Raw genomic sequence first — 16,879 nt, 5'->3', positions numbered from 1 at the left:
TAATATGAGCCACATTTTCCCAACGAAACATTAGGTCTAATCTTTGTATGCGTACGATAAGAAAGTAGACTAAACGGGCTCGTCCCTAGTCAAAATCAAGAGAATTATTGGAATAGCTAGCTAGATATATCTTCTAGAGAATTGTTTACAATTTCCTCAGGCTATGTATGAAATATGGTTAAAGGAAAAAGTGCACAGCTTTGCAGTTGGATCAATATGAATAATATGCAAGACTGACTTGACTGACTTTATTTCAAATCAAAGTAGGTATTATTATAGTTGTTGAATGAAAAATATGCTTTAGCATGCTACGCATGATCCTATAAGATTTCATTGTTTGACAAATAACAAACCAGACAGAAAAGCAAAGTTGATCAAGAATACACAGTTCAAAAGACTTGCATGCCGTTTCTTATTTCGGACCACAACGTACCAAATCAAACCAAACCAAACCAAATCAAATCAAATGATTCCTTTTCGATCATTTCGATCCTGTTTCAAAAGTGTCCAGGTATAAACCACGTTTGTAATGAATGAATTGATTAGCCACTTTGTGTGAAGTACGCTGTGATCTTCTTACTGGCTTGTGAGCCATTATACCTCATCATACTTGCGGAGCAGCATGATTTAGAATTTGTTTTGTTTTTGTATGAATATACTTGAAAACTAACCTGAAATTAAAAATTTCTGTAGAAACTAGCTACTTTTTGTTAAAGGAAAAGCACATTATGTGCCTTCGTCAAAGTGACTGACGAAGAGCGAATCAAGGAATTAGCGATTACCATCAATCAACATTGATTACAGATCAATCTGCATTTAATGTCATCATTGTAATTGATATTTCCGTTGTAATTCTCTCCCTATATAAAGGGACTACGAAATGAAATGAGTAGACCAATTCCAATTCTCATTTTACTTTTACACGTTATCAGCACGCTCAGAGCCAATAGCTAAGAAAAAAAACCTAATTTTCTAGTTTCTTTCAGTCGGAAAAAAAAAAAAAAAAAAAAAACCATTGCAATTTTTTTTCTACCGCCCAAAACAAAAAAAATTTCTCTCTCTCCCCGGCCGAGCAGCCTTAGCGCCCTGTGCTACTGCAGAGCCCGCTTGCAACCAAGCTTTCCTTTTGGACACCCAGCTCGAAGTAACCTCCAAAGAAGACCCGACCCGGCTACGGTTCCGCGCCCAGCTCCGACGCGACCCAATTCCGACGCTCCTCCAGCCCGATTTTGGCACTATTTCGGTCGGACCGCCTTCGACTTCCTCTAGAACCACGCCTGCACAGCCCGCCTCCACCCCCACGCCCCGCGCAGCGTACCCAGCGCTTGCATCACCGACCGTCCTGTGCAACCAGCTATCCCCCAGCAGATCTCAGCCCCCCCTACAAGGAGATATTTATGGACATATTCATCCAGAATGCGGTCCATTCAAGTACTTTATGGTTCTGGTGGATGCTTCGACACGCTGGTCACATGTCGTTTTATTGTCCACAAGACATGCTATATTTGCAAACCTCCTAGTACAGATTATACGCTTAAGGGCTCACCACCCTGATCACCCTATCAAGTCTATAAAGCTTGATAACGCTGGAGAGTTTACACCAAAAGTATTTGATGAATATTGCATGTCTATTGGGATTGATGTAGAGCATCCTCTACCCCATGTGCATACACAAAATGGTCTCGTAGAAGCCACCATCAAAGGCTACAGATGGTGTTTAGGGCACTGGTTATGCACACCAACCTGCCTATATCTGCCTCGGGTTATGCAATATTGCACGCATCTTTACTTATTCATTTCAGACCCACCCACTGCTAGCTAACCATTTTCTGTGTACCAATTGGTAACTGGATATGAGCCTGACATTTCACAGTTACGCATATTTGGTTGCGCAGTATATGTGCCTATTGCGCCCCCACAGCGCACCAAAATGGGTCATCAGAGACGATTAAGTATTTATGTTGGATACGAATCTCCAACGATTATCCACTATTTGGAACCCTTGACAGGCGATCTCTTTACTGCTAGATTTGCGGATTGTCACTTTGATGAGACAGTCTTCCCGTCGTTAGGGGGAGATAGGAAAAATGATTTTCCAATGGAACGACAGAAATAGTCGTGGTTTGTCCCCACTCTGTCTCATTTTGATCCCCGCACTTCACAATGTGAAAATGAAGTGAAAAGAATAATCGATCTTCAGAATGTAGCAGATTCGATGCCTAATGCGTTTACTGATATCACAAAAGTGACGAGATCACATATACCAGCTGCAAATGTGCCTGCAAGGTTAGAAGTTCCCAACAAGGGGCATAGTCTGAGGCGCTGCAACCACACTTAGTGGAGGTGTGGTTAAGGTCGTGGCTCCCCAAAGGAAGAGGGGGAGGTCACTTAGTTCGATTGACACTCACCCAAAGAAGAAGAGGGCGAGCAAGGCACAAACAGATCCATTAATCATCAATGTAGAGAATCCCTCTCATGAGATTGTCTCTGATTATAGTTATGTCCATGAATCAATACTAGAGGACGCTCCGATGTTTGAAATGATTCTAGAGAACAAAGAAATCTCAATGGATTATGAGAGTGCGTATGAGTTGATAGAAAGATCTTCCATACACATTGATGATGTATTTGCATACACTGTTGCTCAAGAAATCATAGAGCACGATGATATCGAATTCGCGCTCTATTGCAGAATGTCAACAAAGAGCAAATTGACCTAAATGGAAAGAAGCAATCCAGGCAGAACTAGATTCTCTGGCAAAGAGACAGGTATTGGTCTGGTAGTGCTAACCCCACTAAGTGTAAAACCTGTAGGACATAAATGGGTCTTTGTCAGAAAGCGTAATGAGAGGAATGAAGTCCTGAGGTTTCTCACAACGCCCTGGAATTGACTACGAGGAGACATACTCTCCCGTAATAGACGTTATAACGTTCCGCTACTTAGGGAGCTTAGTAGTTTCCGAAGGAGTGGAAATGTAGCTCATGGATGTGGTTACTGCATATCTCTATGGGGATCTTGATTCATATATATATATATATATATATATATATATATATATATATATATATATATATATATACAGATCCTATCCAAAGAGAGGCATCGCTTTGAAATTTCAGAGCGAGGTTAGGGTTTAGGGTCACTTTTCGGTCGCATATCCACATCTCAACCGTTCAGTTTCTAGGTACTAATGTATAGATCATCTCTGCAAAATTTCAGCCAAATTGATGGTCGTTAAGGCATTGATAACTCCCTTAAAGCTAGTACGGTTCAGGTTGGACAGATTCAGTTCGTCCATTGGTTTAAGGGAGTTAGATACCTTAAAGACCATCAATTTGGCTGAAATTTTGCAGAGATGATCTATACATTAGTACCTAAAAACTGAACGGTTGAGATGTGGATATGAGACCGAAAAGTGACCCTAAACCCTAACCTCGCTCTGAAATTTCAAAGCGATGCCTCGCTCTGGATAAGATCTGTATATATATATATATATATATATATATATATATATATATATATGAAAGTGTCTGATGGCTTTACATTACCCAAGTCAAGTGACTCCAAAGCACGGAGTGCGTTTACAATTAGGTTGAAACGCTCACTTTACGAATTGAAACAATCTGGGCGGATGTGGTATACCTGTATAAGTGACTACTTGATTGGGAAGAGATATAAGAACGATGAATTATGCCCTTACGTATTCATAAAGAAAACAAGTTTCGGATTTGCAATTATAGCTGTATATGTCGATGATATGAACATAATAGGTACTCTTGATGAAATAAGAGAAACCGCGAGCTATTTGAAATCCGAATTTGAGATGAAGGATCTTGGAAAACTTGATTATGTTTAGGCCTTGAACTAGAACACCGAGTTTGTGGAATACTAATCCACTAGTCTGCGTATGTCCAAAAGTCAGGCAATTTAACATGGACAAAGCGCATCATGCTAGCACTCTGATGATACGTCGAAGTTTGGATGCAAAGAAAGATCCATTTCGTCCAAAGGAAGATGACGAAGAGGTGTTGGGAGCTGAAATTCTCTATCTAAGTGCAATAGGCGCATTATTGTACTTAGCCTATTGTACTCGACCAGACATTGCATTCTCAGTGAACTTGTTAGCTAGATTTAGCTCAGTACCAACGCAGCGTCACTGGAATGGTATCAAGAACATTTTCCGATACCTAAAAAGAACCATTGACTTGGGACTGTTCTTTCCCTATAGAGAGACAAGAGGGACTGCAAATGGAATTGCAATCCCTAAAGGAAATGTTGATGGCAAAAGCGCCAATCACTACACCGAAACGCCAAATGATGTTTTGGTTGGTTTTGCTGATGTTGGGTACCTCTCTGACCCACATAAAGGTCGTTCCCAAACTGGTTATGTATTTACCATTGGGAACACGGCGATATCTTGGAGATCAATCAAGCAAACTCTTGTGGCTGCCTCTTCTAACCATTCAGAGATCATTTCTCTACATGAGGCGGTTCGTGAGTGTATATGGTTAAGAGCTATCATTACACATATTCGAGGGACTAGTGGTTTGAGTTCTACCACTGAAGAGCCTACTTGCGTTTATGAAGATAATGCAGCTTACATCGAACAAATGAAGCTAGGATATATCAAGGGTGATAATACAAAACACATATCGCCAAAGTTTTTTACAATCAGCAACAACAGGCTCTCTTCAAGATTCAAGTGAATCAAGTAAGGTATGCGGAGAATGTGACAGATTTGTTCACCAAATCATTGCCTAATGCCACATTTGAGAAACATGTGAAAAAGTGAAAAACATAGGAATGCGAAGACTTTCCAAGCTCCCTTGATTAATGTAGGTATAAGGGGGAGGTGTAGACGTCAGGGGGAGTCTAACACACACATGTCATTCTCAAATGTAATGGGTGCGTTGTGCTCTTTTCCTTCTATCAAGGTGTATTTTTTGTCTCACAGGTTGTTACTTGGCAAAGTTTTTAGTGAGGCAACAACTCATGCACCATTTCGTCTTTGACTTGGCATAAGGGGGAGTGTTCAAGGAAAAACACATTATGTGCCTTCATCAAAGTGACTGACGAAAAGGGAATCAAGGAATTAGCGATTACCATCAATCAGCATCGATTACAAATCAATCTGCATTTAATGTCATCATTGTAATTGATATTTCCGTTGTAATTCTCTTCCTATATAAAGGGACTATGAAGTGAAATGAGTAGACTAATTCCAATTCTCATTTTACTTTTACACCTTTCAAGTATTAGTAATAGTACTTTTTCTTGGTTCTCTCTGTTGGGATTTCCGATGAGATTTTACCTTGACAGAAAACTTAACTCCACCACCCAAAGAAAAAAGTTTAGAGCCCAAAGTGTGGGTTAGTTCCCACAGGCCCAACATGTTTTATGGTGTGAAAATTTTAGATCATTGTTTGATGGTGGGAACAAAATGCACAAAATTTAAGTTTTGTTGAGTGAGCCATATCAGAGACAGATTCAAATTTGAAGGGAAAACAATACCGTAGAGCTACAAGCCGGTTTTATTCAACCACAAAAGCACATAAGAAAGCTAGTGATTAAACGTGGTTTGCCCAATTTTTGGAGATGTTTAATACTAATGTAATTTAATTTCAACGATTCAGCGGGTGGGAGGACCATTAAAATAAAGAATTTCTAATCAACGGTTGTGAGACCCACTTTTCTCATATTTCGACAAATTAACTGTTAGATGTTTAGATATTCATGAGTAGATCATTTCTGCAAATTTTCAACCAAATTAAAAATCGTTATGGCATTGATAAATGTGATTTATCATTTATAAACATAAAATGTTCAGATTTGACAGATTTGGTTCATCCATTAATTTGATACATTCACGTTTAGCAATTTGGAATAAAACTTTCAGAAGTGATACACCCATGTATACTTAAACATCTAAAGGGTTGATTTACCTAAATGTAATCAAAAAGTGAATCTCATTAAAAAATCCTCATTTTAAAGGCCCTCATTAGAATCTCTTCAATAATTCGGCTCAAGGTTTGACACGAGGATATAAGGAAAGATTCTAGTATTTAATGAGAATCGGTACCAAGCATACGATTTGTTTTGATCTCTCCAAAAACTGTGAATGGGCTTCCAACAGGTTTAGACCTCCTTCAAAAACTGAAGCCCAAAAACACAAAAAATCAATTTATATATATACATAAAATAAAATAAAACAAGGCGGGTCGAAGAACAACGACCTTTCAAAGTAAACCAGAGTGGGGCTTAGCTAAAGCCATTGAAGATAGGCTGACGGGATCATCTTACCCACCTTCCACCTTTGTTTTGCTTCCAAGGTAAGATTTTCATCTCCGAATTATCACAAAGTCGCGTGCTTCATCTTCAAGACTTTGAATTTCTGAGCAACCCAACTCAATCACAGACTCTCGCTCTCATGGCTTCGACTTTCGTCAATGTGGGACCAATCAAGGGTCTGGATTACGTTGGTTTCCGGCCCTCCAGACCTCTCAAACTCAATTCGGGTCGGACCCAGTTCGACCCAAGACCGCTCCGCCGCCTGACTGTTAGAGCCGGCGACGGCGACGGCCCGGTTGGGAAGACCCGATTGAGCGACGCCGACTGTGAGGCCGCTGTCGTCGCCGGAAACGTGCCGCAAGCACCTCCGGCGCCGCCCAAGCCCGCCGCGCCAGCTGGCACTCCGGTGGTGCCTTTGCTTGTGAGTATAGCCTGAGACCCTTTATTTCATTTCCAAATTGGCAACATTGGATCGTCGTTTTTGATGGGTTTTCGTCGTTTTTTTTTTGGCGTTGTCGCAGCCTCTAAGTCGCCGGCCTCGGCGTAACCGGAGGTCACCGGCGCTCAGGGCGGCGTTTCAGGAAACAAGCTTGTCCCCTGCGAATTTTGTGTACCCACTTTTCATTCATGAAGGTTTGTGCTTTCTATTGTATTGCTTTTCACAAAGTTCATATGCTTTAAAGTTTTTAAGTTAAAAACCTCTCTGAATTTGGATGCTTTGCAATTCTTGCAGGTCAGGAAGACACACCTATTGGGGCAATGCCGGGTTGTTATAGGCTTGGGTGGAGACATGGGCTTGTGGAAGAGGTAAACTAGCTCGCTCTCATTCTGTTTATGCAGTATTGTATACATTTTAAAGCTGAGATCACTGTGAATTGTTGTTTCTGAGTAAGTGTTGATTGGAGCAGGTTGCAAAGGCTCGAGATGTTGGTGTTAATAGTATTGTGCTCTTCCCCAAAATCCCGGATGCTTTGAAGGTTTGTACTCGTGCATTTTTCTCTACTATTCCCTGAATGATAAAAGATTTAAATGTAGAGGATTGTTGTGTTTCAGAATGCAACAGGTGATGAAGCCTACAATGATGATGGTTTAGTACCTCGATCAATTCGGTTGCTCAAGGACAAATTCCCTGATCTTGTGAGTCTATGTACTACTTTAGCCTTCTAAGTTAATTGTCTTTTGCATTTACAGTGTTTCATCAGTGGAACCAATAATTATCTTTGGTTGCTGTGTTCATCAGGTTATCTACACTGATGTTGCTCTAGATCCATATTCCTCGGATGGGCATGATGGTATTGTTAGAGAAGACGGTAAGCAAATAAGCCATGAGCAATGCTCACTTTGAAAGAGGTTGTTATTCTTTGGCACTCATATTTGTGTACTACTAATTGTAATAATTGCAGGAGTTATAATGAATGACGAGACTGTGCATCAATTGTGTAAACAAGCTGTTTCTCAGGTAATTGTGGGGGATTAGCTCATCTAAATTCATCTGCCAAATTTATTATAGACTGCTATGGTTTAATTTAGTTTTCTTTGGCTTGTTTACGTTTAATAGGCCCGAGCTGGAGCAGACGTGGTTAGTCCGAGTGATATGATGGATGGTCGTGTAGGAGCTATTCGAAATGCTCTTGATGCTGAAGGTTTTCTTCATGTTTCTATCATGTCCTATACAGCTAAGTAAGTCGATTTTTATTACAGTGGTTACCATCCAGTTAATATTTAATGAAAATTTCATCATCTTTAAGCGCATACAACCATGTGGCCAAAAGTTTCTCACATAAATTCTATAAGTTGCACTTGTCTATACACGTGTAGAAGGGTTTTTCTGCTGTTGAGTGTACATACCGTAGATATATTCAGTCGGATAGTAGTTGACTAGTTGGTTATTGACGTGATTCAATTTCATTCACTGTTTTGACAATTTTTAATCTATCATGTTGCAAACAGGTATGCAAGTTCATTCTATGGTCCATTTCGGGAAGCTCTGGACTCAAATCCACGTTTTGGTGACAAGAAAACGTGTGTAGTTCTGTTTAGTTAAATGTTATTCCACTTTTGATTAATAAAATGCATCTGATGCTGACTTGGCATATAAATCTGGCTTGTAAAACACAAGTTATCAGATGAACCCGGCAAATTATAGAGAGGCTCTAGTCGAGGCAGGTGAAGATGAGTCTGAAGGAGCTGATATCCTCCTGGTTGGTGTTGCTTGCTTTGTAGTTTTTAGTATTATGCATTGAATGACAAAAACTCTAATTCTGAAACTTTGCAAATGGTTAACAGGTGAAACCTGGTCTGCCATATCTGGATATCATAAGATTACTCCGGGATAGCTCTTCTTTGCCAATCGCCGCATATCAGGTAGATCTTCTCATAAATTGTTTCCTTATCTTGTCATTTCATTCCTAGACAGAAATTCTTTATCCCACACATTGAGCTTCTAATTCTTAAACATGGTCTTTGTAACATCGTCGTTGCAGGTTTCGGGTGAGTATTCAATGATCAAGGCTGGTGGTGCTCTCCAAATGATTGATGAAGAAAAGGTTATGCTTGAATCGCTGATGTGTCTACGAAGGGCTGGTGCTGACATAATCCTCACATACTTTGCCATGCAAGCTGCCAGAAGTTTATGTGGTGAGAAGAGGTGAGTTTTGGAAACTGGGAGATTGTTTACTGGGGAAAGCCATCGAAATTTTCTTGAACTTGTTTTCTATTTGGTAGTTGAACTTTAGAACCGAGTTGAATTGGAAATGAGGTGCAATGGTTGTCGCTTTTGTTACAAAAGTTGGGTGAAGGAATGTAATATAATGAAAGGTGTTTACCGTCTAAAAATTTATATCAAGCACTATATCCTCTTTGTTTTGAACTTTTGATCAGAGTTCAACTCTTGCCTTCTCCCTTAAATGAAACAAAAGAAAAGTATGTACAAAAGTTTATTGCATACCTGTAATAACAAGACTATTCATACTTGCAACATCAGAGTACTACTACTTGCAGCATGGACCAGCTGAAAATGCTCTAACTGCAGACTTGCAACATCAGGGTTCTAGAACTTGCAGCATGGACCAGCTGAAAATGCTCCAACTGCATCCTTTACATCAATAAAATGAAAGGGACCGTCTTTCCCTGTACTAGTCCCCCCCTAATCCTAACACCAAAATTTAAAGAGCACATTTTAAGCAATCTAAACATTATGCTTGTGCCCATTGAAAAAACATTTTGCACCACCGGCACCTGATTTTTCCAGATTACCCACGCTCGTTGAGGTATCTTTCTGCGATAGTGGCATGAGTTGCTGCCCCTATCGGTAAAACATCTTCGTCGATGAAAAAATAAGGTGAATGACCTGTGTGAAAGGAACCCAAGGTCTCGTTCCTTATGCCAATGTAGAAGAAGCCGGCAGGGATCACCTCTGAGTAGAAGGAGAAGTCCTCAGCACCCATCATTGGTGGCACCAACCTAAAGTTTGTTGGACCCAACAAATCCATGGCTACTTTCCTCACGTGCTCGTGCATCTTCTCATCGTTCACCGTCGGGGGATATATGGTGTTCTTGTCTTTGAAGAAATCCACCGTTGCCGAGCATCTGTAAACACTTGCTTGTTCCACAATTACCTGTTTGAGGCATTGATATATAGTATCAGCTTAATCCTTCAGATAGTTGTGTAGCATGTTAGATTATCAGTAATTCTATAGAGCTACAAACCTCTTCAATTCTTTGAAGAAGATGGTAGAAGCTTGTGTTAGAGAAAGCCCTGAGGGTCCCACCAATTACCACACCATTAGGTATCATGTCAAGCTTGTCACCTCCATTAAAAGCTGTCACGGACACCACCTGTTGGATAAAATATCAAGCAGAAAGCTGATCAGCTGTCACATATTCACGTTTCACACACAGCAGAAATTAAACGAAACTAAATGCAGTACTACCTGAGAGTCGAGAGGGTTCGCTTCGCGCGATACAATGCCCTGTAAGCTGATCACGGTCGCGGCAGCTGCCAAAACGGCGTCAATAGAGTGGTGAGGGCTTTCGCCATGGCCGGTCCTTCCGGTGATAACAGCTCTGAAGAAGCCACAGCCAGCTAGCAAAGGACCAGACCTCGACCCAATAATGCCTGTGGGGTGCTCGTGGGACACATGAGCTGCGAATATGGCCTCCACATTCTCCAAAGCCCCATCTCCAATCATTCTCTTTGCACCATTACCGGCTTCCTCTGCCGGTTGAAATATCAATACTACAGTCCCCTGTAGAAGTAAATCCGGTCAAATCAAATCAGAAATGAGCGGGGTTAGATAAGTTATACGTTCGTAACTTCAATGTAATCGTTTATCATAATAATTGATGTAATAAATTCGTTCAAATACACTATAAAAGATTTGGAAAGAGACTTGAGGCTGAAGGGTTTTAATCATCCATCCAAGGTAGCACAAGCTTTTCAATAATAATTGATCAATTCTTTACCAAACCTTAGCTTAGAGATGGACCATATACGAGGTCTCTACAGGTTCAAATACTCCAACCTACTAGTACTCATTCTTAATTTGTATGTAAATTGAAAACCTACATTTGGACCAATATCAGCTACATTAGCCAGCTAGCCATCGATTTAAGCATTGGACTGTAAAACAGAGACCCAGGACCAGCAAGAACAGACACATTATTATATTCTTAATTGACATTTTATAATATGCATGACCGGCACAGCCCTAATTAAACCCACGTGCTTCAATCACACCCTGTGACAAATGCAACATGTTAAGTACTATTCTATCTCGTATGAGTACAAACTACATTAGTACAAAGACGACCCACAATTGATGGTTTTTTTATTTTATTTTTTTATTTTTTGAAGGGACCATTGATGGTTTTAAATACGCAGAAATTAACAACCATCAAACTTATTTAACCAAAATAACAACCATTAATCTCAACTACCCTCAATAGTCTTCCCCTGGTCAGATTCAATCGGTATGGCCAAAAGATATCAAAGCAAAAACAACTCCAATGTTGTCCATACAATGAAATGAGAGCACCTTGTCATTTCGACTTTATAAGGACAATTAATAGTACATAGATATATTCAGCAAATAAAGAAGTAAAAGACAATGCAGTATGCGAAATGGGGTCATTTCCAAACTAAATGTTGTGGTTCAAACGATTTGAGAATTAGGTTAAGATTATACTAGATCTGAAATAAAAAATAATGTGGTTTTCATATTTACAGAAGAGTTTACCAGGAGACCAACTTTTTTTTTCTTCTGAGAAGACCAGCAAACCAACTTTAGAAAAAAGCACAGGTGAAGTATTAGCTAGAAGGAAATGACAGAAAGAAGAATGCATGTGAAATAAATAAAGCCATGTTTGCGCACCGTGTAGTTGAAGACCACAGTTTTTAAAAGCAACTCAACAACTACTGCCCTAGCTTTGCAATAAGTTAAGTTAGTTAACTGACGTTCAAAGCAAAAGACAAAACCCCTGCCACATTTGTCCAAAAGTGTTTAACCATAAAAAGTTTTAAACAAAAGTCGATCAGAAGCTTTTAATTTGAAGCCCACCACCCAGATTTACTTTAAGAGTTAAACTGTGATGAAGAAAAATGTGAGAAATTACGGGACCTTCAAAAGGTGTTCACGGCTCTTCAAGATCTTGGCTGCACCTAAGAGCATGGTCACATGTGCATCGTGCCCACAAGCATGCATTTTGCCGGCTACTTTGCTCTTGTGCTCCCATTCTACAGCTTCCTACAACATTTTCAATATTCTTCTCCTCTCATTGTTCTATTATAAATAAATAAATAAATTTCAGAAGCTTCAATAAAACGCATTAAAAACACGAAAATTATCATTACGACCGGAGTAACAATTCTCATAAAAATAGGGGGCCCTAAACATAATATTCTCTTTTATCCATATACTTCTGACAGATCATAAGATACTTCTGACAACTAAAGTATCTTAAGATTTATCATAACGATCGGAGTCAAGTACAAATGTGTCAGTATAAACAATCATTACAGGTGTTTATGCAATTACAAAACGACATATGGTTAGATTTTGTTTTGAATTTTGATATCCGTGTGTCAAGTATAAAAAAAAAAAAAAAATTGAGAAAACTAATCATAACTACCTTGATTTTAAAATAAAAATTTGTCATTTCTTGTCAAATGTAAGGATGAAAAATTCCAAATGCAAGTTCATTTCATACCTAAGCAATCTGAGCTAACTTTCCCCAAAAGATTATATGAAGAAAATCAAGTATACAAAGAAAAAAGAACAAGAAAAAAAAACCTAGGTAAAAACTTTTTTTTCTTTCCGTTTTCTAAGGAAAGAACAGTTGAATCTTTCTTTATTCAATTTGAAGTTTAATTAAGGAAGTACCTGAATTGGTAGAGCATCCATGTCAGCTCTGACAGCCACAAACGGCGGACCTCCGGTTCCGATCCAGGCACGAATCCCGGTGGTTGCGAGCGGAAACCGGTAATCGATGTCCAAGCGGTCGAGCTCGGCCCGAACCAACCGACTCGTCTCGACCTCCTCGAAAGCCAGCTCCGGATGCTCATGGATCCTCCGCCTAATCGTCTTCAACCACTCCACGTTCTCCGGCTGCTTCGCGAAGCTCAGGACCGATTCCGAGCACGACGTCGTCCAGACCTCGCACGACGGCAGCGGAGACGTCGTCGTTGGAGTCGCTAGGGCAAGGTGGAGGCGGCTATAATTTTTTTTGGTGGCGGCTAATTCGGGGCTGCTTGGCTTGCAGTTGAGGCAACAGTCGACTTCGAGCTCCGCAATCGGACGGCTGTGATCGCCAGGAGCGGACGGCGTCGGCTCCGCCGGGACTATGAGAGAGGTGACGATTAGTGCTGAAAATAGTATTATTTTATTGGAATTCATTTTCAGAGATTGAGAGAGAGAGAGAGAGAGAGAGAGACTTGAGAGAGAAGAACCAAAAATGGGAGAAGGAGACCTATGGTAGGGGGGAATTTAGAGCACGTGGGGATAAAAAGGAAGGGAGGCAGGAATTTAAGCACGTGGTGGAGAATACGAATGATAGTGGCTACGTACCGGCGGATGTGGACGTGGATGTGGGGTCCACCGGTTTTGGGGATCCGGTTCACTAAGCGCGCTGTTATTTTCGCTGTGGTGCTTCCATTTTCTACTATTTCGTTTCTCTGCCCCCCTCGATTTTCTTACTATTATAGAAATGGCATGCATTTCGACGGCAGATACGAAACCGGACGTATTTGTAATAGAATTGAAACCTTTTACATTAGAAATAATATAATGGGTTCATATAATGATATAATTAACATGTTTACTCCTGTACCTTAGTAAAGAAATCCGGCAAATAAGTCATGTGATTAATCATTAAAAATATTTTATGTATTATTTATATCCAGCACAAATTTAATTCATCAATAACTATTTATAAAATTGATGATGAATAAATAGTTAATATACCTAAAAGAACAGGCTTGCTTACATAAAAGACAATTTTAAGAGACTATGAGGAACAAATACATCTCAATAACATGTATTAAATATAAAAGCAGAAATTATAACAATTTAAAATTATACATTTATTTTCAGCTGTCAGATTTACTTGTCTCTCACAATCTCTTAAAAACTGTTCTTGAAATGAGCAGGGATTCCTAAAAGAAATATTTGTTGTGGCTTTATGTGTAGGGCCATAGGCCTAACATGTGTAAGAATATCATGTCACTCGCAAGTCATGGATAATGAAGTGTAGTAATAAGTAATCAATGCGAGGAGAAATGGTGAGTATTATTAGTTCCACGGACATATCGGATAAAACACTGTTAATGTGTCATGCTTCATGGTTAATTACTATGCTTCAATTTGTATCATGTGATGAAGACTAATTACAAGGACAACCAGATGTCCCGTCAAAGAAAAAAGTAAAGAAAACCGTGAGCGGAGGGATAAAGTTAAGGGATATAAATTGGTTTGGACTTTGGACTATAGGTGTGGTACTGGCTAGGTGATGAAATCTAGACCTATTTTAGCTCCAAAATATGAGCTTCAAAATAAGTTTTTAGAAAATTCAAATGTCAATAGGACATCAAAAAATAGTTCTTTTTCTTTCAAAATGAATTATTAATTATTTGATGGTGATACTGATTGACGTCCGATCACTTTGACACACTCCAAATCTCACTTTTCACATGTCCTGATAGAACTGATTTGAATATGTTGCCAAATTTTCTATGACTTCTGACTTTGAAGTTTGAACTACGAATTACGGAATTAGGACGCCTTGCTTACAAGGTAATGTAAAATTGTAAATTAACTAAATATAGGGCCTTGATCCAATGCACAAAATGAGACCAGTGTGCTCTTACTTATTTCACAAAGAGATTTTTATTTTCACTTACCTAATTTTAAAGCAAAATGTCTATTTTAGACTCTGAAAAATCAAGAATTACGCATTGCCACTAAACTCTCTCTCTCCAGTCAAGAAGAACAAAAGAACAAGAGATTTGAGATTTTCAATATATTATTTACCTTCTCTAAGAACGGAGTATATATACAAGATATATCAAGACCTATTAGGAAACTAATTGCAATAGAATAATCCTAATAATATACAATATTCACGATCCTAATTACATGTCATGACTCACGCTAACACTTCCTCTCAAGTTGGTGCATACAGATCACAGATGCCCAACTTGTCAAGTGAGTCACAAAAGGCTTTACTCGAGAGAGCCTTTGTAAGAATATCCGCCAACTGTTCTTCAGTAGGAACGAAGGGAAACATAATGATCTATCCATCCATCTTCTCTTTAATGAAATGTTGATCTACCTCCACATGTTTCGTGCGATCATGTTGAACAGGATTGTGAACAATTTCAGTTGCAGCCTTATTATCACAATAAAGTGGCATAGCCTTTTTCTGCCTGAACCCCAAATCCCTCAACAAATTTCTCAACCATAACATCTCACACAGTCCTCGGGCCATTCCTTTATACTTTGCTTCTGCACTAGAATGAGCCACCACCTTCTGTTTCTTGCTCTTCCAAGTAACAAAGTTACCACCCACAAAAGTGAAGTAGCCCGAAGTAGACCTGCGACCTATAATATCACATGCCCAGTCCCTGTCTTTGTACCCGAAAATATCCAAGTGACTGTGTTTTGAAAAAAGTAATCCCTTCCGTGGAGCAGACTTCAAATACTACAAAATACGAAATATAGCATCCATATGAGTCTTACTGGGATTATGCATAAACTGACTTACCTCACTAACTGCATAGGCGAAATTTGCTCTAGTGTGGGATAAATAAACCAACTGGCCAACTAACCTCTGGTATCTTGCTTTATTCGTAGGTACTTTATCCAAATACTCTGCTAAGCGATGGTTCTGCTCAATAGGAGTATCAACAGGTTGACAGTCAAGCATACCTATTTTTGCCAGCAAGTCGAGAACATACTTCCTATGACTCAACACAATACAATCTTTCCCACGAGCAACTTCAATTCCAAAGAAATATTTCAAATTACCCAAATCTTTCATCTCAAATTAAGAAGATAACTGATCTTGTAACCTTTGAATCTCCTCAAAGTCATCACCTGTCACAACCATGTCATCAACATAAATAATCAAGGCAGTCACTTTACCACACCAATGTTTAAGGAACAAGGTGTGATCTGAATTGCTCTATCGGTACCCAATTTTCTTCATGAACTTAGTGAACCTGCCAAACCAAGCTCTGGGAGACTGCTTCAAACCATAAAGAGAATTTTTTAATTTGCACACACCACCTGCTCTCCAGTAGACGTACCATATCCAGGAGACAAATACCTCTTCATGCAGATCACCATGCAAGAATGCATTCTTAACATCAAATTGTTGTAACGGCCAATCAAGAGTAGCAGCTAACGAAAGAAGTATCCGAATTGTGTTAATTTTGGCCACTGGTGCAAATGTCTCATCATAATCCACTCCATACTTCTGAGTATAGCCTTTAGCCACTAGTCTTGCCTTGTACCTGTCCATGGATCCATTCGAATTATGTTTCATGGTATACACCCACCGACAACCAACTGTCTTCTTCCCGGGTGGTAATGATACTAACTCCCACGTACAATTCTTCTCAAGAGTATTCATTTTGACTGTCGTTGCTTGCATCCACTTCTCATTTCTCACTACATCCTGCACTTTACTAGGGAGAGACACAGAAGATAATTGATTCACAAAGGCTACATATGGTTTAGATAGCCTATAGGTCGACACATAACTAGCAACGGGATATTTAGCTTTTGCACTTAGAGTAGGTTCATAGTGTTTTGGGGGTTGACCACGGGTGGAACGACTAGGCAAAGTTTTGGTGGGAATAATATCTGACACAAAAGAAGGAACACTAGCTGACACAGAAGGAGTATTAGAAAAGAAGGATTAGAACATACCTTGGGTGATGATTGAGCAGGTGAGACCGCTGAAGGAGAGGGAGAGATAAGAGAACTGTTCAAAACAACATTGGCGGCATCGGAAATTTCATCAAAAATAGAATCAGGAATTTCCTCTTCGGCCGACCGGTCGGACTGATCCGGTCTACTGGTCAGTAGCTGA

At 39.6% G+C, this 16,879-nt stretch overlaps 2 protein-coding genes across 3 annotated transcripts; one reads left to right on the top strand and one right to left on the bottom strand.

Annotated features, from left to right (window-relative positions):
* The first annotated feature begins 6,187 nt into the window (after positions 1 to 6,187).
* LOC112170423 (delta-aminolevulinic acid dehydratase, chloroplastic) lies at positions 6,188 to 9,155 on the top strand. Its single transcript, XM_024307714.2, has 13 exons — positions 6,188 to 6,330; positions 6,417 to 6,710; positions 6,811 to 6,922; positions 7,023 to 7,096; positions 7,198 to 7,266; positions 7,343 to 7,426; positions 7,530 to 7,599; positions 7,693 to 7,748; positions 7,848 to 7,969; positions 8,240 to 8,311; positions 8,409 to 8,490; positions 8,576 to 8,653; positions 8,773 to 9,155. The coding sequence occupies exons 2-13, from the start codon at positions 6,429 to 6,431 to the stop codon at positions 8,938 to 8,940; spliced, it is 1,269 nt and encodes a 422-aa protein (XP_024163482.1). The 5' UTR covers positions 6,188 to 6,330; positions 6,417 to 6,428; the 3' UTR covers positions 8,941 to 9,155.
* A 73-nt stretch (positions 9,156 to 9,228) lies between these two features.
* LOC112170422 (IAA-amino acid hydrolase ILR1-like 6) lies at positions 9,229 to 13,273 on the bottom strand. 2 transcript variants are annotated; one of them, XM_024307711.2, is made up of 5 exons: positions 12,670 to 13,272; positions 11,908 to 12,033; positions 10,222 to 10,536; positions 9,998 to 10,126; positions 9,229 to 9,906 (listed from the first exon to the last, which is right to left on the bottom strand). In XM_024307711.2, exons 1-5 carry the CDS (start codon positions 13,180 to 13,182, stop codon positions 9,541 to 9,543), a joined length of 1,449 nt encoding a protein of 482 aa, XP_024163479.1. In that variant the 5' UTR covers positions 13,183 to 13,272; the 3' UTR covers positions 9,229 to 9,540. The 2 variants fall into 2 exon arrangements, with proteins under 2 accessions (XP_024163479.1, XP_024163481.1); XM_024307713.2 differs by lacking the exon at positions 11,908 to 12,033 and having other exon boundaries at positions 12,670 to 13,273.
* Positions 13,274 to 16,879: the final 3,606 nt, after the last annotated feature.

This window comes from Rosa chinensis, chromosome 6, assembly GCF_002994745.2.
Source record: "Rosa chinensis cultivar Old Blush chromosome 6, RchiOBHm-V2, whole genome shotgun sequence".
In the NCBI taxonomy this organism is placed as follows: Eukaryota; Viridiplantae; Streptophyta; class Magnoliopsida; order Rosales; family Rosaceae; genus Rosa; species Rosa chinensis.
The sequence above is the reverse complement of the archived record's forward strand: the minus strand, read 5'-3'. Positions and strand labels throughout refer to the sequence as shown.

Excerpts from the sequence above, each read along its gene's own strand:
- LOC112170423 (XM_024307714.2), top strand. The coding sequence starts at position 6,429 with ATGGCTTCGACTTTCGTCAATGTGGGACCAATCAAGGGTCTGGATTAC. Across the intron at positions 7,097-7,197 it reads GACATGGGCTTGTGGAAGAG|GTTGCAAAGGCTCGAGATGT; the intron begins GTAAACTAGCTC and ends TGATTGGAGCAG. Across the intron at positions 8,491-8,575 it reads AAGGAGCTGATATCCTCCTG|GTGAAACCTGGTCTGCCATA; the intron begins GTTGGTGTTGCT and ends AATGGTTAACAG.
- LOC112170422 (XM_024307711.2), bottom strand. The coding sequence starts at position 13,182 with ATGAATTCCAATAAAATAATACTATTTTCAGCACTAATCGTCACCTCT. Across the intron at positions 12,034-12,669 it reads TGGATGCTCTACCAATTCAG|GAAGCTGTAGAATGGGAGCA; the intron begins GTACTTCCTTAA and ends AAAATGTTGTAG. Across the intron at positions 9,907-9,997 it reads TTCTTCAAAGAATTGAAGAG|GTAATTGTGGAACAAGCAAG; the intron begins GTTTGTAGCTCT and ends TGCCTCAAACAG.